At 45.6% G+C, this 20,756-nt stretch overlaps 2 protein-coding genes across 6 annotated transcripts in view; one reads left to right on the top strand and one right to left on the bottom strand.

Moving 5' to 3' along the window:
* Positions 1 to 1,381, bottom strand: part of RNLS (renalase, FAD dependent amine oxidase) — an 89,606-nt gene extending 88,225 nt beyond the window's left edge. Inside the window, exons 1-2 of one of the 3 annotated variants that reach the window (XM_064513551.1) lie at positions 1,215 to 1,381; positions 980 to 1,085 (exon numbers count right to left, since the gene is read on the bottom strand). In XM_064513551.1, coding sequence (XP_064369621.1) covers positions 980 to 1,085; positions 1,215 to 1,326 — 218 coding nt within the window. In that variant the 5' untranslated portion in view covers positions 1,327 to 1,381. The remainder of the gene's footprint in view (positions 1 to 979; positions 1,086 to 1,214) is intronic. The other 2 variants (XM_064513550.1, XM_026097368.2) reach the window with 2 other exon arrangements.
* Positions 1,343 to 20,444, top strand: LOC112981630 (lysosomal acid lipase/cholesteryl ester hydrolase-like). Of its 3 annotated transcripts, none has more exons than XM_026097432.2 (11): positions 1,343 to 1,925; positions 2,016 to 2,138; positions 11,396 to 11,511; positions 11,645 to 11,762; positions 13,095 to 13,293; positions 13,832 to 13,941; positions 14,643 to 14,779; positions 15,311 to 15,448; positions 15,573 to 15,644; positions 18,110 to 18,178; positions 19,564 to 20,444. In XM_026097432.2, the coding sequence occupies exons 3-11, from the start codon at positions 11,407 to 11,409 to the stop codon at positions 19,795 to 19,797; spliced, it is 1,182 nt and encodes a 393-aa protein (XP_025953217.2). In that variant the 5' UTR covers positions 1,343 to 1,925; positions 2,016 to 2,138; positions 11,396 to 11,406; the 3' UTR covers positions 19,798 to 20,444. The 3 variants fall into 3 exon arrangements, with proteins under 3 accessions (XP_025953217.2, XP_025953215.2, XP_064369619.1); XM_026097430.2 differs by having other exon boundaries at positions 2,016 to 2,147; XM_064513549.1 differs by lacking the exons at positions 1,343 to 1,925; positions 2,016 to 2,138 and adding an exon at positions 5,096 to 8,741.
* The last annotated feature ends 312 nt before the right edge of the window (positions 20,445 to 20,756 follow it).

Raw genomic sequence — 20,756 nt, 5'->3', positions numbered from 1 at the left:
AAACTAAATTAAAAGAATTCTTGCTTTTTCTTTCATACCTAGCTTTTCTCTGTCATTTACAGCCTTTACCACAATGTTTACGTGACTTCAAGGTACATTGGTTCTTGAAAGCAAAGATCTTCATGGATTGAAAAGATGGGCATTTGGCTGCATCCCTCTGCATTTCTTACAGTGGATGGATTCGTCAAAGAGGATTTTTTCCAACATGCATGAAATGAATCAAACGGAGAGCCTGATATTTTTGGGAAGGCTGTTTCACAGCTGAACCCGTCTGACCAAAAAATGATCTCCCCGCCTGCTGTCACCTGCTTTGTCCTTGACTTTCTCAACTGTGTCCCCTGCTGCCAAGGACAGGGACAGAAAAAGGGTTATGTTCAGCCAGGAGCTTGATGCATAGATATGAAGGAATCTCAAAAATGAGAACATGAACAGTGAACGAAAGCGAACCGAGGGACAGCTGGGGGCAAAAATCACCCCACCATCGGTCAGGCCATCCGTGGCAGGCAGCCCCAGGAGGACAACAGGCTCTGCAGCCCTTCATCCAGGCTGCGGCCTCTGCATTGCTGCAGCCATCCCACCCAGACCTCGCTACGTTAAATGAGCAGAGTTCTCCACAGGCAGATGCGCGTCTGGGAGAAGAGGATAAGGCGAAGTCGGGGGACAAAAGCCGGGTGCAGGCATTCGCAGGCCCAACGTCACCGTGGCAACGAATCGATGGGCACCCGCAGGTGAACACAGACTCCCGCTTGGGCCAGCCAGCCACGGAGGCACCTCCAGATCTGGAGGAAGCTTTTATTTCACTCAGGGGAAGATGCCGAATCTTTCGGGGACGGGGCTACTCCGACATGCCAGGGGGACAAGCCCCGCGCCCCTCCAACGGCAGGGCGCCCCACCCGCCCGCCAACCGCCACCGGCGCGCGCACCCGCCCGCGCGGGCCGGGGTGGGGGAGGGGGAGGGGCGCGGCGGCGCTGCGCTCACCTGCGGCGCGGGCCCGCGCGCCCCGTCTCCAGCGTGAGGTACTGCGCGCCCAGGTCGGCGGTGCAGGCGGCGTCCCGCGCGCCGCGGCTCGTGCTCATGCGGCCCCCTGCGCGACAGCCAGTCAGGCGGCGCCACGTCACGTGACGCGCCGCCAGGCAGCGGGCGCACGCGCGCGCCTCCCCCTCCCTTCCCCTCCCCCCCCGTCCCGTCACGACCCCCCCCGCCGCGGCCCCACCTGCGCCGCGGGCCTTGTCCCACACCTCGAGGCGGCCCGGCCCCGCCGCCCGCAGCAGCGCCGCGCAGACGCTGCCCGTCAGCCCCGCGCCCACCACCAGCACCCGCGCCATGGCCCGGCCGCCCGCCCCGCCCCGCCGCGCCCCGGGGGCGGGCACCGCCGCGGGTCTGCCCCGCCGGGACGCAGACACAGGGAGAGGGAGGGAGACGCACACGCTGAGGGGCACGGGCAGTCTGTACCTGCGTTAAGACATACATGGCGCGCCACAGCTGCGTGCCAGGGCTGAGACACGAGCTTGGGGCTGCGCCCGCACTAAAACATCCGTTCTCCCCCATCAAGGCCCCCTCCCCCCCTTCAAGGGGCACTTTTGGGCAGAGCCTCGAGTCACCCCGTGCCGAAGCACCCTCATTTCTGCCCCTCGCCAAGCTGTCTCGAAGCCATCCACCACCCACGCCAGGGCCCACCCTTGGGAGGAGCTGCAAGAGGGGCACGGCGGCATGAGAGGGGCCCCGCGGATCGGCACGCTGTCCCCAGGCTAAAAGATTTGCTTGGAAGGTTTCCTGAGCCTGAGGAGAGCCCCTCAAAGGTGGCACACAAATAAAGTCACAGCACTGAGAGCTCCTGTCGCCTTCAGCTCCTTCTTCCTCCGTTCCCAAAAGGCAAACCATGAATATGTCTTCTGTCCGCGTGAGGAGCTTCTCTGGCTCTATGGTAAGCAGGTGACCGGTGGGTTCAAAATGAGACCCTCTGGAAACCAATTTTCATGCAGCTGCCAGGATTATAACTCTGCCGTTAATGTAGCTCATTTCAGATGAAGTCCTCCACAAGGTGGGGCCAGCAGATTGCAAACGCCGCCAGTCCTGCTGCACAGAAGAGGAGGAAACCTGTTGGAACTGGAAAGTCCCAGGCTGGCCTGCTTGTAAGGTGCGTAAGGTAGGTAATGGGTAAGGGAGTACCATGCACCTGCACTTCATCGTACCTCTCCAATGGTAGCTTGGCTGTATGATTGCTTCCAGGGGGTTTATTTCAAGAAAGGGTTGGGTGCTTGTGTGTTAAAAAACAGGTCATTCAATCAACATAATTTATGCAGAGACTTTACAGGTTTCTAATGATGTGGTGGATTTTCTTTGTTAAAAACAAGTATTTAAAAGTACTGAGGATAGTTCTATAGTATATTATAGGTATGGGTCCAGAAATAAATTTTTAAAATAATAAAAGTTGGGTTATGGCCGTAAAAGTATAAAAGACACAAAGAAGATAATAGATGTAATACCTAACTATTGGACCAACTGATGCTGTGATGACTAGAAAAAGACTTGAGGCAGAGGATGTTCTTAACCAGCATCACAGAATCACAACCAGGCTCAGGCTTGGCAGCACCCTGGGGGTCTCCATACCAACCCCAGCTCGCAGCAGGGCCAACTTCACAGCTGCAGCAAGTTGCTTAGGGCCATGTCCAGGTGAGTCTGGGCAGTCTCTGAGGTTGGAGATCCCCCACCACTTGGGGCCCTGCCTCATGGCAGAACTGCTTGTGTGGGGAAGGACTGTTCGCTTAGGGCCAGGCAGGATTTCCCTTGGTGCAAATTGTGCTGATGCCTCTGGTGCTTTCACTGAACAGAGTCTGACCTCTTTGTCTTTGTTATGCGCCCTTCAGATAGTGAAAGTTGCAATTAAATCCCCCCCTGCACTTCACCGTCTTCAGGCTCTACAGGCCCAGCTCTCTCAGCCTTGTACACCCTGGGCTCCAGCCCCCTGACTGTCTTACTGACCCTTTCTTAGACTCCCTTTGGTCAGTCATGATCTTTCTCCTACTGAGGTGGCCCAAGATTAGATCAAGTAGATACAACTGCCAAGGAGAATAATCACTTTCCTTGAGTTTCTGGAAGTGATTAATTCTCTTAGAGTCTATATTCGAATATGCTTGACTTGAACTAAAATAACAGCATTAAAATGTTTCCCCATGGCGCTTGGAAGAGGAGAAAATTATTCATTAAAGGCACGGATATTAGTGAGGATTTGAATACAAAAGCTGTCCTGCAGCTGTGTGCAGAAGCTCTGTGTTGAAAGAAAGAAGAGGGTACTGAGAAAGAATTGTGTGAGCTGGATCATAGGATCGTAGGAATGTAAGATTATTCAGGTAGGAAGGGACCTCGGGAGGTCTCTAGTCCAACCTCCTGCTCAAAGCAGGGTTAACTCTGAGGTCAGATCAGGTTGCTCAGGGCTTTATCCAGTCTGGTCCTGAAAACCTGCAAGGACAGAGACTGTACAGCCTCCCTGGGCAACCTGTTCCACTGCTTGCCTGTCCTCATGAGGGAAAGGATTTTATTTATATCCAGTCTGAATCTCTCCTGTTTCAAATAATGCCTGTTATCTCTCATCCTTCCACCAGGCAGCACTGAGAAGAGACTGTTTCCCTCTCCTGGATAGTGTCCTTGTAGGTACTGGAGGGCTGCTCTGAGGTCCCTCTGAAGCCTTTTCTTTCCCAGACTGAACGAGCCCCACTCCTTCAGCCTCTCCTCCTAGGGCAAGTGCTGCTCCAGCCCCCTCACCACTTTAGTGCCCTCCAGTGAATTTGCTGTAGGTTGTCAATGTCTTTCCTGTATTGGAGGGCCCCAAAACTGGACACTGTATCTTGATGCGGTCTCACAAGTGCTGCATAGAGGGGGATTAATCTCTTCCCTCTGTCTTCTGTCTGTGTTCCTGTTAATACCGCCCAGGATGCTGTGGGTCTCCTCTGCTGCCAGGGCTGCCCACCAAGCCCCCAGGGCCTTTCAAGCAGAGCTGCTCCCCAGCCAGTCAGGCCCCAGCCTGTGTCGCTGCAAGGGGCTCTTCCTTCCCTGGGGCAGGACTTGACATTTCTCCTTGCAGAATTGCACAAGGTTGCTGTCTGCCCGTTCATCCAGCCTTGCTAGGTCCCTCTGGATAGCAGCACTGCCCTCAAGTGTATCTACTGGTAACCCTCCTCCCCCACCACCAGTTTGGTATCTTCTGCAAACCTGACAAGAGTGCAGTCCATCACCTCCTCTAGGTCATTGGTAAAGATGTTTAACAGGACAGGTCCCAGGACAGACTCCTGTAGTACTCCGCTTGTTACTGGCCTGCAGGCAGAGTATGATACATTAACCACCCCCATCCGAGCCTGACCTTCCAGCCTGGACAGAAATATTGCTGCAAGACTTGCGGTTATTCTGGGTACCGTTTGGAAAGATAATGAAGACCTCACTCAGGACCAACACCACATTCTGCAGAAGGGATCCCAGAAACTGCACCAATCTGACTGCAGAGACAAATACTTAATGCAGAGACAAATACTTAAAACAAAAAAAGAGTGACACAAGCATTCATAATCCAGGTGAAGAATGTAAGTGCCGGAGGGCTGATGAACAGGAAGCTGGAAGTGGGCCTTAGTGAGATGGAAGTGGGCTTGGCAGCACAGTGCACAGAAAAAGGCCACAAGATCAGTGTGGAATATATGCCATGATGCAAGCAGGTTCTTGGGATAAGGCCAAGGAAGTAAATGGTACAATATATGCCCTTTATTTGAGAGTGCAGGTGGAATGTATGGAGCTCTGCCTAGGGGTGGACAATGGGCTGACTGAGAGCTTATGGGTAAGAATTAAGGGGCAGACTTCTTCATTAATGATCTGAATGGTGAGGCAGAGTGTACCCTCAGCAAGTTTGTTGATGATGCAAAACTGGGAGGAGCAGTTGATACGCCAGATGGTTGTGCTGCCATTCAGAGGGACCTCGAGAGGCTGGAGAGATGGGCAGGGAGGAACCTCATGAAGTTCAACAAGGGGAAGTGCAGAGTTCTGCACCTGGGGAGGAACAACGCCATGCACCAGTACAGGCTGGGGGCCAATCTGCTGGAAAGCAGCTCTGTGGAGATCCTGGGAGCGCTGGTGGACAGCAAGTTGACCATGAGCCAGCAATGTGCACCTGTGGCCAAGAAGGCCAATGGTATCCAGGGCGGCATGAGGAAGAGCATTGCCGGCAGGTCAAGGGAGGTGATCCTTCCCCTCTGCTCAGCCCTGGTGAGGCTGCACCTGGAGTGCTGTGTCCAGCTCTGGGCTCCCCAGTACAAGAGAGATAGGGAGCTCCTGGAGCGAGTCCAGTGGAGGGCTGCTAAGACGATTAAGGGACTGGCGTGTCTGTCATATGAGGGAAAGGCTGAGAAGGCTGGGATTGTTTAGCCTAAAGAAGAGAAGGCTCAAAGGGATCTTATTGCAGTGTAAAAATATCCGAAGGGCAAGTGTAAAGAAGATGGAGCCAGGCTCTTCTCAGTGGTGCCCAGTGACAAGACGAGAGGCAGTGGGCACAAACAGAAACACAGGAAGTTCCATAGAGAACGTAGAGAAAAACTTCTTTACTGTGAGGATGACTGAGCACTGGAACAGGTTGCCCAGAGAGGTTGTGGAATCTCCTTCCTTGGAGATATTGAAAGCTGTTATCAGATACAATCCTGTGCAACATGCTCTAGGTTACCCTGCTTGAGCAGGGCGGTTGGACTAGATGATCTCTAAGGGTCCCTTCCAACCATAGCCATTCTGTGATTCTGTATGAACAGACCTGAGGGACCCCTTCAAGCTGCATCCAGCTGCTGTTTCTGACTTTGCAATGTGATGGCCTGCTGGATGGAGGCACCAATACCTATTGACCTCTTCTTTTCAGGGATGTTTAGATTCCAAAGCTAAAGCCAGCAGAGATAAAAAAGCCTGTAAAAGGCCATGCACCACCTTGCTGAGAAAAAAGGCAAAGGGTTCAAACAAGGAATTTCTGGGAGTTAATAGAGCTGTCGAGATGACAGACTAGGCATTGTTAATTGTGAAAACCCAACCAATAATCCACAAGGATAATCAGCTATGTAATGGGCAGTGAAACACATGTATTTGAAGAACCTATGTCTTGCCAGAAAACCTCTGCCCCCAGTATGTCTCAATTGTTTTGTATCTGCCTGGAAAGGCCAGAGCTTTGAGCAACATAGGCATACATAGCGTTATCCAAAGATCAAGAGATAGACTAGACTCACAACATGGAGTTATTTCTCTGCTGGAATCCTCCAACCCTACCCCACTTTCTGTGGAGACTGACTGCTCACTTATTTTGTTGTATGGCTATGGCTGTAATTTAGATGCTGTAACTCTTTAACTGTCACCCTTCAACTAATCATGTGCCTCCCTATCCTTTTTTTGAGTTCTTAGACTTTGTGGCATTTTATCGAGTATGGTATTTGAGCTAGGGAAGGTAGCACACTGATTAGGAGCCTGCATGGGATGTGGCTGCTAGAACTCATCCATAGACCTTGACCTGCTAGACCTTGAGTATCATGGGAAACTCCCAGAGCATTCAACAGAAAAAGTGGATCATGATGGTGAGCAGGGCTGTGAGAGCACGAAGTGTGAGATACATGATAAGTCATCTCTGCTCTTGCACTGACTCAGCCCCAGCACCAGTTATCCAGAAATACTCTCTTGCACTGACTCAGCCCCAGCACCAGTTATCCAGAAATACTCTGGAACTGAGTCTGATCCACCCTGCTGATGATCAGCTTCCAGCATAATCAAGTCCTGCCCACCTAAATGTGCTACCCAGCAAGAATTACTCGAGGGTGTGACAGACAGCTTCCTGAAAGTGCTGATGGGCTAACTCCAGCACCCAAAGGTTTTCCGTAAGCATACCTGGAACTAGCTTGTATTTTGCAAGAAGACATTTCTTGATGTTAAGAAAGTGGGATCCCAAGATGCTGAGATCAGAGGGGGTTGAGGGGTGGTGGCATGTGTACAATGCCTCTGTCTGGGGAAAGGTGAAATTTTCTGGATGACGTTTGCAACAGACATCCACTGGGAGATGATGAATTACAATTTCTAAGGACATCTTTGTGAGCCTAATGCTACTCCTTCCTGGACTCCACAAGCAGGAGCTGAAGGGATTTCACCCTGCCTGTTGTCGTTGTAGAGCTGCCCCCTTCAACTTTATCCCATTGCTAGTGGTTCCTAAATCTGCCGCAATTCAGGAAAACATGCTCCTTTCCTTCTTCCAGCCTGGAGAGTGGGCAACTGGTGGGAAATGTTTCTATTATTATCTTTACCTAGCTGTGCAGGTGAAGGAGGCAGTTCCAGAGAACTGCTGGGACACACAACAACCCAATGCTTTGGCGCACATTTGGCAACAGATTGATTTAAAGCTCCTTGGCAACTTATTGCAACCAAGAGACAACACTTACCTGCTGAGGGTTTTGATGGCATCCATCTTGAAGGGGGAGCTCTGAGCTGGCCTCAAGGCAGATGTTGTTTAATAGGCACTCCTTGGAGAGAGGTTGGAGGCCCTGTTTGCCCTTCCCATGTGAGTTGTGGAGTAGTGGTGGAGATTTCATGTTCAGTCTGGAGTATCCTCAGGTTTTGTAAAAGAGAGATTGACCATATAACTGACCATCCAACCTGTCAGAGCTTAAGACTGTGAATTCAGATTTATGGGAGTTTTTCTCTTCTTGGCACAGTTGACTACACCATACCCTGGGGAGAAGTGACAGGAGCATATGTCTTTCTCCTCAGCACGTCCTGTGGAAAGCACTGGTTGGCATCTTGCTCAGCACCCTGCCAGCTGTGGTTCCCCTCTGACCCAATTTCTCTTCATGCACTGTGATAGCCAGGCAGTAATGTAGAGCTGTGTATCCCTTTTGGGAATTAGGTGCTTGGGACATAGATGTGGCTAAGCTGAAGTCCTCTCTGTTCGAGGGCTCAGGGCATTGCCAGACTTTGCATTTGCTCAGGGCCACCAGAGATCCCAGATGGAATTCCATTGCAAGCGGTATCTCCTAGGAGACCTGCTGAATTGCACAGCCGTACATTTTGCCTACATTGCTAAGCAATCCTGTACTCTTGCAGGAGTCTCAAGTTCACATTTAACGGTTCTGTCCCTAACATTGTATAACAAAGGGTTATAGAGTTCTGTCTGGTGCATCATAATTTCCGAAACATAAGATCTGCCGTAAGACTTCCTTTTTAATAAATGAATCATTTCTCTTGTAATAATTAAGTAAGACAGACAGCAAAATGTGAGGCTGGAATTTTTCTTCAAGGTTATCAGTTAAAAACACTTTACTGGTAGAAATCACCTTTAAACATCCTTAATTACTTGGCACTACTTAAACAGAATTTGATTGAGCTGATAAGCAAATTCTGGGCAGCAGAAGACCTTTCTAAAGTATGTTCTTGCCTAATGATTTCTTTGTTTAATATCGCAGTGTGTTTGCATTTATTCTTCTCCATTCTTGCTACTCCACCCTCGAGGCAGTTCAAATAGGGTTGTCTTAAGAGAGATGAAGAGTGCCACACAGCACACCAGCTAGAGGTGACCAATAGTCCCTTGCTGCTGCTTGGTGCCCCATCTTCCTCTTCTCCTGACTCTGCACACTAGACATTGCTGTGGTACATTGTCCATCCATCAGAGGGACTGGCATTTCTCTGCCTTCTTCTATAGGAGCTACCCTACCTCTCAGCTGGGCCGGTAGCCTTTGCCTTTTTAAAGGTAAGTCTGGGAAAACTATTTGTAGAACTGGTTCTCTCCCTATGTGTGCGTATGTGTGTGAATGATATTTATGGTTCTGACTGAAGGAAAACAACTCTAACCTGACTAGCTGTGTTTGTCGGAGAAGACAGGGATGAAATCTGATCTGCTGGGTCAGATCAGAGATTGCTCTAGCCCAGTTTTCTCTGCCCATTGCTGGTAGAAGAAGAGGCTATTCATGGGGAGCACGTGGGCCTGGCCACTTTCTGTAGGCTGTCCAACGGTAGTCCCCCAGCATCCACAGCTGTTGTTAGAGGGGACATCCCTGCTCCATCCTTTTAGTATCTATTTACTGATTTACTGTTGTCCATAAACTTGTCTAAAACCTTTTTGACCTTACTGTTCCCCTTTGTCTTCCCCACTTCTTGTGGCAGGTTTACTTTTCACTGTGAAAATTTTCCTTTTACCTATTTTAAACCAATCTCCTACCAGTATCAAGTGACTCCTAGAACTGCTAGGAGACACATTGCTCCTCTGTAAGGTGACACAAGTCACACATACATTTTCATTTATAAATCTCCTTCTATGAGTGGTATGTAATTAATTCTGTTGCTTTCCCTAGGCTCAAGGAGAAGGGCAGGCGTTCAGAGATTTTATTTTCATTATCTTATTTCTATTTCGAGAGTGAATGAAACATTGTTGGCTCATAATAGATTGATCAGAATCAACCTGCTATTCTCACTCTGCTTCCTGGGTAGACTTGGACAGTTCTCTTAATAGGTAATGCAAACAGCACTGTGATGTTATAAAGCTCTTCCTGGAAGAGCGCCAACTCAATCATACACTTTCCTGTAATGTAAAGTGCCTGGCACTATATCATCACTTCTGTGACAAATAACACCCTACATCCTTTGTGTATTGGTAACAGACAGTCTAGATTAGGATCTGAATAGAAGAGGAGACATTTCAGTTATGTAAAGGAGACAGCTCCTTATCAGATATTGTAGTGGTTGTGTCATAATTAGATCATTGCACCAGGCTGTGCTAGACACACCTGGACAATGGTCAAAATCAAAAGCTCATCCACAGAATAATAGAAGGATTCATGCTGAAGGCACCCTGGGGCTCCCTGATCCGACCCCAGCTCACGGCAGGGTGAGCATCAGGACGATGTCCAGGCGAGTCTAGGCAGTTTCTGAGAATGGAGATTCCCTAGCACTCGGGGACCTGTCCCAGGGATGCACCACCCACATGGGGAAGGGGTATTTCCTTAGGTCCAGCTGGGATTTCCCATATTGCAGCTTATGCTGGTGTGTCTGGTGTTTTCTCTGTGCCCCTCTGAGCAGAGTCCATCCCTATCATCTCTGTAACCCCTTTGGGCAGTGGAAGATGCAGTCGGATCCCCCTTCGCCTTCTCATCTCCTGGCTGAACAAGCCCAGCTCCCACAGCCTCTCTTTGTATGCCCTGGCCTCCAGCCCCACCGTCTCCATTGCTCTGTACTGGACTTACTCCATTTTGTCAATGTATCTCTTTTACTGGGGAGACCCATACAGTCCCAGTATTCAGGTGTGGCTCCACCCATGCCAAGCACAGGGGAATAATCACTTCCCTGCACCTGCTTGCTATGCTCTGGCCAGTGCAGTCCGGTGTGTGGTTAGGCTTCATCACTGCAAGGGTGCAGCCCTGGTAATCTTACTGTCCTCTGTGTGAATCCTATGTCCTTTTCTGCAAAGCTGCTTTCTTTCCAATCTATCACTTTTTATCTGGTCTATCCAGCTTGTACAGTTGCATCCTCCCATGTGTAGGACTTCACATTTGTCTACCTTGCAAGTCTCATATGTTTTGCTGAGATATGAGACCTGTGGCTATTTACTGACTGTGATGTAGGAGACAGTGTTTGCACAGTTGTCATTCTAATGGTGAGACAGTGTGGTGAACATTGGTATTTACTGTTTAAAATGCAAGCCCACGATACTGTAATGGATCACTTTTAGAGCCATGATTAAGTACTCAGTAATTTTCTATTTGAGATGTCTTGCTTTGCAACCCTGAAAATACTGTAGAAAGTGCCAAGTTTTCCTTGGGCTCCAGCAGCTATTGATCAGGGTTTTGTTCTTTGCATGACGGACTGAGGTCCAAGAGTGTTTTCTGGGTTTTGTTATTGGACAGGAGCAGATACATTAAACCACCACTAACAGAAAAAACATCAGGCATGCGATGCTATATTTCAACACACACTGCAATTTCCAATGGTCTGTAAAGAGCATTGCGAGGATTGTTGCCTTGCCCATTGCTTGCTAGAATTTCTGAAACTCTGTTCCACCTCATTGAAAATATTCTGATTAGGATGTGTTCCCTGAGCCAGTACGTATCCATTAATGCTAGAAACAATTATCTAAGCCACCGGGCTAAGTCTGAATCCTGTCTGAGGTGTTTTCCTGCTCAAGTCTCTCCTTTAGCTGCTGTAAATCCCCGTTGAAAACTTATAATGAAAGCACAGGTTGTTCTTTCCTATGAGCTTCTGAATCTCCTGAATTTTGATTGGTAAGCAGTGCTTCTTTCTGAATATCAAGCCGGCATCTAAGCAGTATGAACTCAAAACTTGGTAAGTACAGATACAGTTTGAAGCTGCATTGATTTTGATAGCGTCGCTGCAGTGAATGTGTTGTTCTAGGCAAACCCAGGATGTGGCTGTCTATAGTTCTGATGTCCTTGGTCCATGTGATGGTATCTGAGCAGCGGCTCTTTCGTTTTCCACGTGCTAAGAATCCGGAAGCACATATGAACATTGTAAGTATGATGGTATGGGGGGCAGAGGCAGTAAGTCTCTGGGAAACAGTCAGTATAAATTACTGAAAGTTAAATACTAATTTTATGGATTACCTTGAGGATTACCTTTATTCTTTGTTTTTCCTTCTTGCAGAGTGAAATGATCTCTTTCTGGGGTTATCCCAGTGAGGAGTATGATGTCGTAACAGAAGATGGCTATATCCTTCAGATTAACAGAATTCCTCATGGGAGAGGAAATGCTGAAAACCAAGGTAAAATTAGTGTCTGTGTTGTACAGAAAACCCATACCTTAAAATGTTGTCCTCTACTCAAGAAACCAGGGCTTTGTGCAGGAAGCTTTTCAAGATCCCAAGGATAGCCATGGCTTTGAAATGTGTAAAGATTTTTTTGAACACTCAGAACTTACACGAAAGGATGATTCCCTGCAGTGAGGTGGCAGAGTTTTCTTCCCCCAGGGTGTGAGTAATGTCCCATGCACCCAGCAGCCTGCAGTCCTATCAGTGAGTAACAGCCCACCCATCCCACCCACTGTTGCTCTATGCACTCCTAGCGCCACAGATTTTCTCTAGGAGCTTGGCTTCTGTTGCACAGTCTTGCAGCTGCATGGCAAATCAACAGAGCAGTTTCATGCTTCAGCTAAAACCTTGAGCAGCTTCCATGGGGCCGTGTTGTCCTGTGAGAAATGACACTGAAGGGAGCACAGAAGTCGTAGCACATAAGGGAGCCACTGGCTCTCGGTCCTCCCTGTGTTCACAAAAGCAGGGGGAAGGGAGGCGAAAGATGAAGGATTGGGGAAATGAGGGAGACAGAGGTTTGAGCAAAACTGGGAGGCTCTAGATCCAAAACTTCAACTAAGAAGTTGCATCTTATCATCTCACCTCTCCAGGCACCTCCGTGTTGGTCTGCAGAGCTCCCTAGGCACCTGAGTTCTGCTAGTGCTCCTGACAGAGCAACTTTGCCAAAAGCCTGCTGAGATGGAGAACTTAGGTCTCCAAAAACACCTGACCTGATAATGTTTTGGAAACAAAAGCAGATGCTTTTAGACCTCTCAGAAAAGGCAGCACCAGCTGTTTTCATTTAGAGTAGAGGGAGTAATGGTATCTATTTTTTTATGATAGCATAATGTTTTTAATACTGTATTATGTATTATACATATTTATGTTAGTATAATAGTAGTAGGGACCTGCCTCAAGGTGTGGGAGAGAAGTGGGGAAGACCTTCCAGCATTATTTAGGGGTTGGGGAAAGTAAGGAGCCAGGGAAGACTGTGTTTTCCATATACTGTCCCCCAACCCTAGGTGTTTGCTAACCTAACGATAGGTCATCTGCAGAGAGGTACGTGTCAGCAGTGAAGCTGGGAATAAGATACCAAGGAAAATGCGCTGAGTTATAGTGTATGTATGTGGTGCATCTACTACCTAACGAATCTGTTTTACCAAAATCAAGGGAAACAGGATTACCTAATACTGCCACACACCTCAGTGCACTTTGGCTACCATAATTAACAAGGAAGAGAGTCTCTAAACTGTCTCAAGTGCTGTCAGACAGCATTCAAAAGAAATGATCCTGATGCCTGTCTTTCAGGTCCAAAGCCCGTTGCATTTCTGCAGCATGGTTTACTTGTAGAAGGAAGCATATGGCTTACCAATTTGGCTAACAATAGCCTGGGCTTCATTCTCGCGGACGCTGGCTATGATGTTTGGATAGGAAACAGCAGAGGGAACACTTGGTGCAAACGACATCTGAGCCTCTCTCCCATGCAAGAGGAATTCTGGGCTTTCAGGTAAACAGTGGTAGACTGAGGAACTAAGACACATCTAACTCCTTTCATGTTCAAAAGGTGATGCTGTCTTAGCTAGGTGAGAAATCAACTGGCCTGAATTAAAGCACTTCCACTTATTTTAGGTGCATAATGAATACAGTTTTTTAGATGTGGTAAAAAAACATGTGCCTGGCTGCAGTCAATGTCTTTTATACCCCCAGAAGTCAGACTGTTGTTATCTCAGCTTGTGATTCTCATATTCACACCTGAAAATATTGTCTTGCTGGACCTTATTAGCTCTTTCCAAAAACTGTGCTTAAGTGGCAAGAGGAAGGCAAGTGGCTTACACAAGATGTTGGGAACTCTCTAGGAATGCACATTAAATGTCTCACATGCATTAGTTTTCCTAATCACACACTTACCAAAGGACACACTAAGAAGCATGGAGAAATTTGTGGGGTTGTCATATCCTCCACGCTGTTTTTTTGGTTTGTTGATGATTGGCACGTATATGTAGATATTGCATCTATCAGTAAGAGAGCTAATCTTCCTTTTGCAGCTTTGATGAAATGGCTAAATATGACCTCCCAGCAATTATAAATTTTATTGAACAGAAAACAGGACAAAAACAGTTGTATTACATTGGTCATTCACAAGGCACCACTATAGGTAAGTGGAGGGGAAAACAGCTTTCTGCACTATAACATTTCTAATTTTATCCACATACGCCATTTTGTCTTTTTTCCACTGAGCTGGAAACATGGATATAAGCTCAATATATCTCAACCTGCTGGCTTCAGCTTGGCCAATGAACCCGTCAAAATACAGCTCCTTCAACCTACCCATGTTTAAGATCATGCTAGCTTCCTTTTATTCTGGTGTGGAGAGACACACAGATATTTAGGCGACAGCACTGTTCATACGAAGGTTGTAGAAGAAACCAGTGCAGCATTGATTAGTAGTACATGCTTTGCACTGTTTACAGAAGTAGCAGAACAATTTCTATTGCTTGCCAAATCTTTGTTTTGGCCAGTATATCAGAATAATAGATAATTCCCAAAGTAAATAGGTGTTGTTTCAGAACTCGTTTTTGGGACTATAATCAGATTTGAGAGAGAAGTTCAGTCTGAAAATTTAATCTCAGCCCAGCTATCAAGCAGGAGAAACACTTGGAAATTGGCCTGGATCACTGCCCACCAATGATTGTCAAGGCAAAGGTTTAGCAAGTTTAGTCTTTTTGATTGACCCTATGACGACATAGAACGTCTCCATTTTCTTTGATATTTTTAGGATAGTTCTTACAAAACTTAACTGTGTACGTTAGTACCTTAAAAAAGTAAGCTATTTTTCTCTTCTTTGGTGTTTTTCAGCTTTTGTAGCCTTTTCCACTATGCCTGAGCTGGCTCAGAAAATCAAAATGTACATTGCTTTAGCTCCTGTGGCCTCAGTTAAATTTGTTCGGAGTCCAGTAAAAAAGCTTGCACTCTTTTCTGACCATGGGTTTAAGGTATGTTGGTCCTTTAAACAGATTATATTTTGCTTAGCCAAGATTAATGTAATTTTTCATAGGGATTCTGAAATGTGAAACCTACACAGCATATTTCAAATCATTTGCAGAGTATTTTTGGACCACAGGTGCTTAGTGATCCATTTATTTTCATAATGAAGAGAATCACACATCCCAATCCAGAATCTTTCTGTGCTGTCCTGAATTTAGTATCCAAAATGCTGTAGCAGAATTAGGGCCTGAGAGCTAGTGGTATGGACAGATGTGCACACAGTAGGGCAGCAAAATGTTGGTAAGTGAAAGTGATATGGAGAGCCCTACCATTTAATGTAAAAGTACAATGAATGTAGGTTGTCATGCATATAAAACTATGGAATGAGAACATTTAGCAGAATGCCAGGAAGGGCTACTTATGGGCAACACAGATATCTCAGTATGAAAGTAAAATAAAAGCTATGAGGCTGTAGTCCTTTGAGGAAAAGCATGACCAGTCTTTGTATTTTATTGGTGCATTTGTTTGTAATCTTACAGGCAATGTTTGGCACCAAAGAAGTCTTACCACACACTTCCTCGCTTGAACTGTTCATTACGAAATTCTGCCTGCATTCAAAGACCTGCAGGAGTGTCATGTTTATGCTCTTCGGGTTTAACTGGAAGAAAGTAAATATGGTATGTAGGAATAAATGTACAGCGGGCCCTCAATATCTTTCCGAAAGATAAAGCCTTGAGACTGCCTGCCCTGCTTTGCGGAGCTAATTGAAACCTGATGTGAGATGTGCTTGTTTCCTTTAAGACCCGAGTAGATGTGTACGCGGCACGTGTCCCAGCAGGAACATCGGTACAAAATGTAATCCACTGGATTCAGGTAAATTTTCTCAGCTAGTTTCCTGTGCAAAACAGAGTACAGAGCATTTTAGTAGTCCTTTATGGTCTGTCTCTTGTATTCATCTGCTGCAACATATTAGTGATATTTGTGTTGGTTTTGTGTTTTCCCCTTCATGAAATGCTAGGTAGCTTCTTGAGCTGTCTTTACATCAGGAAGTAGCATGGCTGAATAGGACTGGATCTGCAAAGAGAAACAGTAGGGGCTGAGGACCCTGCGTCCACAGCAGGCACATTTCAGGGGTCTTACTGCAGACTAGCTCCAGTGTTTCCGTGTAGCCTGAGTGCCCATCTGTGGTCAGACTGCATCAGTTCTCCTGCAGTGTAGGAGATGTATTGTGTAGATCAGAATGTAGGGCTAATTAGGGTATTGAAGGATAAGTAGTCCTTCACCCTATGGAGCAGGGTAAGGTACAGACAACAGCCATAAAATGTTGGAGAATACTAGGATTTAGTGGATCACAAACCACAAATACTCACATGCGGATCAGCATCTGCCACAGAGAAGAGAAAAATGCCTGTGGGTGCTGAGTGGGTCAGTCTGAATGCTGACCACATATAGAAAACAGTTGTTGGGCTGGACCAATCTTTCCTTTGAAGAAAAGTACGGCAGTACTTTAACCTCCTAGCGGAGCTTATTCCTGTGTTTCGTTGTGCTTATAATTAGAAAGGTTTTTTCCAATACTTAAGCCAGATTCCCTTATTGCCAATGAAGCTGAGAATTTCTCACTCTTCCCATTGCGAATGTGAAGAATAGTCATCATCAGAGCCACTATGGCACTGGAATTCTGCTATGATCTTCTCTTCCCTGGATTAAGCACGCCAAGTTGTTTGCACATTTCTTTGTAGATCTCTTCTTGATCGCTTCTGGACCCTAAACCATTCAGACGTATTCTTTAAAGCATGTGCCATAGGCTGTATGCAGAGCACAGCTTCTTCCTAGTATGGTACTCTTGCTGAGACCCAAATATAACTTTTGAACTTTTTTTTGTAACAAGAGCGCTCACTCTATTTGTGATTTTATGAAGTGTTGTTGCTTAGACGTTTTAGTCCTCATTCTGTGTATGTCCATTGGATTTTCTTTTCTACGTATATTCTTTATTGAATTTCAGCTTATCTCATGAGTAGGGACAAACAGCAAACCTAGGGGCAATGTGCGCTAAATACAGCCTGGGAGGTTCAGGTTGGATGTGAGAAAACACTTCTTTCCCTCAAGGGGGAGCAGCCCTTGGCCGGGTCACCAGGGAGGTAAGGGTCATGGAGGGTTTCAGGGCTTGTCTGGGAAAAGCCATGGCTGTCTTGGCCTTGTACTGAATCACAGAATCACAGAATGGTTGAGGTTGGAAGGGACCTCTGTGCAGATCATCTAGTCCAACTCCCCTGCTCAAGCAGGCTCACCTAGAGCACGTTGCACAGGACTGTGTCTAGGCGGATTTTGAATATCTCCAGAGGAGAAGACTCCACAACCTGTCTGGGCAACCTGTTCCAGTGCTCTGTCACCCTCACAGTAAAGAAGTTTTCCTCATGTTCAGATGGAACTTCCTGTGTTTCAGTTTGTGCCTGTTGCCTCCTGTCCTGTCTCTGGGCACCGCTGAAAATAGTCTGGCTCCATCCTCTTGAGACCCTCCCTTTAGATATTTGTATACATTGATAAGATCCCCTCTCAGTCTTCTCTTCTCCAGGCTAACTGGTGATAGTCACATTCCAGAAGATCGAATTTGGAATAGAGATGTTCAGAGGCTCCTTTGAAACCACATCTTTGATAGTATCATTTCAGACCGATTCTTGAATTTACAAAGAATGTTTTGAACTGTAATCCCATTTTCTAAAACCTTTTCAATTCCTTCCATCCAGATGTTAACCACAAAGTATATAAACATAATCTCTATTAATTTATCCAAGTTAACAATAATAATTAATTGTACTGGACCTAGGACAGACATGTGAGATACACCTGAAAAATCTTCCCAGTTCAATGATGATCACCAACTTTTAAGTTTCCTCTTTTAAATTGATTGTGTCTCCACAGGGTTATAATTTAGTCTAGACCATAATGCCACATTTGCCTCTGACGGCATCATGTGCAAAAGTCCCTCTAAATTTAGTAAGCCAAAGATCCGCTTTTCTCTCTCTGTACTGTACCACTGGAAGGAAATGGGAAAGAAATAGACATGTCGTAATCAGAATGGACTTCAGTACCCTTTGACTGTGAGCACCATTTCTTTTCTGGAGGAACCACAAACTTTTACTCTAAGAAATCCACTTCATCCTTAGGAATATATACTGATGTCTGCCTTCAGGTCATCCTCACCTTCATTTAAAAAAGACGGAAGGATTTCCTTCCAAATCTGAAAATAATGTTAATGTTGACAAATAATTCAGGAGCTAACTTTTGCATGCTTACTCTAACTATTTCACTTAAACGTTTCCCTCGGATTTTTGTTGTAGACAGTTCGAAGTGGTACACTGAAAGCTTTTGATGGGGGAAGCACGTATAACAATCTTCACTATAAACAGGTAAACTGTTAAACAAGAGTTAAACTTGTTAAACAAGAGTTGTGGCCTTTCTTTTCATTTACATGTTCTGTTCCCATCTGTGCTTGCTTGCATAAATCTGCTGTGATTCCGCTAAATTTATTGTCCTCTCTTAACAAAGCACACAAGTTGGGCATGGAAGCAGTAAGTTAGCAGGACCTCCACTTGAAAAAACAGTGTTTTCTGTTCTAAACTTTATTTTATAAATGTCTTCCACATGGAATAAAGTATTAGATTTTTTCCACTTCTCCAGTGTTTTTGTTGGAGACCATAATCTGACATACAAAAGCAACAATTACTGTGTGACCAGTTTCTATCTGAAACTTGTAAAACAGATGTCTTTGTCCTGGTTGTAAATTCTGTCTGCTTTTGATGCAAGTCAAGGCCCTAAGCCCTTTTGGCACCCAGACCCAACACGGCAAGATAAACGATGAACAGTTAAATTTGCATCCTTTGGGAGCCTAGGCAATTGTTGTTCAGTGGCAAGAAGAGTATCAGAGGTATGTAACATAGTTCAGAAAAAAAGCTTCTTGCTTCCTTAGGCAAGAAAACTCAAATCCCTCAGATAGTGGTAAGCTCTTTAACTGGAAGAATTACAGTGCAAATGAGGAAATTTTGGCTCTGAAAAATCACCCGATGACAAGACCTTGGGGTGTTGAGCTAACGGAACCTTCCAGATACATCTCATTTTCAAAAACTTATTTCCAAAACCTTTCCTGCTATTAAGAAGCTGAAGGAACTGCTAGTGCTTATATGAGGTGTAATCACAGAATCGCAGCAGAGCAGGTTGCAGGGGACCTTTAGAGGTCTCCAGTCCAACCTCCTGCTGGAAGCAGGGCTATCACTAACACCAGATCAGGGCAACCATAATTTTGTCTACTTATCAGCTGGCTTACTGAATAAGGAGTGCAACCTAGGTGCAATTCTGAGGCTGTAAAAAGAAAACAGAAGAGAGATGCTGCATTTGGGTTTGTCTTCCTGAAGACATTGTCCAGCTCTGCCTTAGGATATCCCCTGCCACTGCTGTAGCTTGCCATTAATGGAAGCCACCACTGTGAAGTTCAGTGCGACTCCTCAAGGCACTTTTTTTCTACTGTGTGCTGAATTAGATCCAATTATCTGTAGAATAAGAATCAGAATTGCTAACATGGCAGAACTAATTTACACCTGTTCTCTGGGCAAAATTGTAACACACTTAATGCATCTGCATCTTTTAATTCAAATTTCTCTTCTTTAAAAGAAAACTTTTGCAGTAATTTCTGTTTTATTCCAAATTGATAACAATTATTCTTTTTAGTGCATAATATTTTGCGCTGCAGCACATACTTGATCTCTTTTGCAAAATTGTCTTTTTCTGCTTTTTTTAGATGGTTCCACCACTCTATGATGTGAGAAACATGAAAGTGCCAACTGCCATCTGGAATGGAGGAGACGACTGTTTGGCTGATCCTAGGGATGTTGCCCTCCTACTTCCACAAATAGCTAACCTTGTTTACCACAAGTCAATTCCTGAGTGGAACCATTGTGATTTCTTACTGAGTCTCGATGCAACAGAGGTTTTATATAAAGAAATCATTGACGTGATGAGGAGGAATCCATAGAAACACTGTTTGTAGACCGAGGATTTGATACATTCTTGCTGATATGTCTTGTTAAATTAATATTATTTTAAGGATTTTAAAATTTATGACTCTTTTGACTATCTGAATGTACTTGAATGAAAAGTTCTGCAGTAAATTTGAACAGTGACAGAGTAGGGGAAGGAGCCTGAGTACATTTATGCCATTCACGAACTGCACATCTTTACTTTCACAAACGTCAGCCATGCTTTATTTATGTAGTGTAGGAAACATAGGCAAGGAAATTGGGCCTTCAGGCTTTTCATTCAGACTAGTGTCACAATGATCTTTTCTCTGAGACACTGTGAATCCTGTATACCTAGATAGACCTTTTATGTGTGGTTAGCTTTAAAGTGCCTGCAGTTCCTCTGAGACCACACAGACTTATGAAACTGGGTGTCTGGAACCAATCCCAAGTCAGCTGATTACTGGCAAAGTTCATGAGGCCTAGAGAATTCACTATTGCTATCTCATGGCTCACACTGTTATTCCTGGACCTGTAAAACTGCTAGCATGGGTCAGAAAGAGATCTAAGAGGTGAAAAAACACAGCAATGTATTTACGTGAAAAATACCCATAGCTGCAATACTAGTGTCTCTGAAATTCAATAAAAATAGTAGTTAATTACATTTTGAATGTTGTTTTCTTTTCCTTCAGGTATTGAGAAGCCAAAAATGAACAATCTACAGAGAAACAAATAGTGAAATGCAGTTATAAGAAAGACAGTCCAACAATTGTATAATGCAAAGTACAAAAGCTAAAGTGAAAAGGGGTTTAGAGCATGTACAAAGTGCCTAGGTCTTAGGCTTTATCTGAGGTGTTTTTGTAGGAGTCATTCATTTTGAGTAGCATATTTGCTGACTAAAGCACTTCATTCAAATTCAGTATGTACGTAAGTGCAGCATCAAGCAATGCCACAAAAATCACACTTGGTAGTGAAT

This window comes from Dromaius novaehollandiae, chromosome 6, assembly GCF_036370855.1.
Source record: "Dromaius novaehollandiae isolate bDroNov1 chromosome 6, bDroNov1.hap1, whole genome shotgun sequence".
Lineage (NCBI taxonomy): Eukaryota > Metazoa > Chordata > Aves > Casuariiformes > Dromaiidae > Dromaius > Dromaius novaehollandiae.
The sequence above is the reverse complement of the archived record's forward strand: the minus strand, read 5'-3'. Positions and strand labels throughout refer to the sequence as shown.

Coding starts and splice junctions, on each gene's coding strand:
- LOC112981630 (XM_026097432.2), top strand. CDS start 11,407: ATGTGGCTGTCTATAGTTCTGATGTCCTTGGTCCATGTGATGGTATCT. Junction 14,780..15,310: donor TTTCTGACCATGGGTTTAAG/GTATGTTGGTCC, acceptor GTAATCTTACAG/GCAATGTTTGGCACCAAAGA. Junction 15,449..15,572: donor ACTGGAAGAAAGTAAATATG/GTATGTAGGAAT, acceptor GTTTCCTTTAAG/ACCCGAGTAGATGTGTACGC.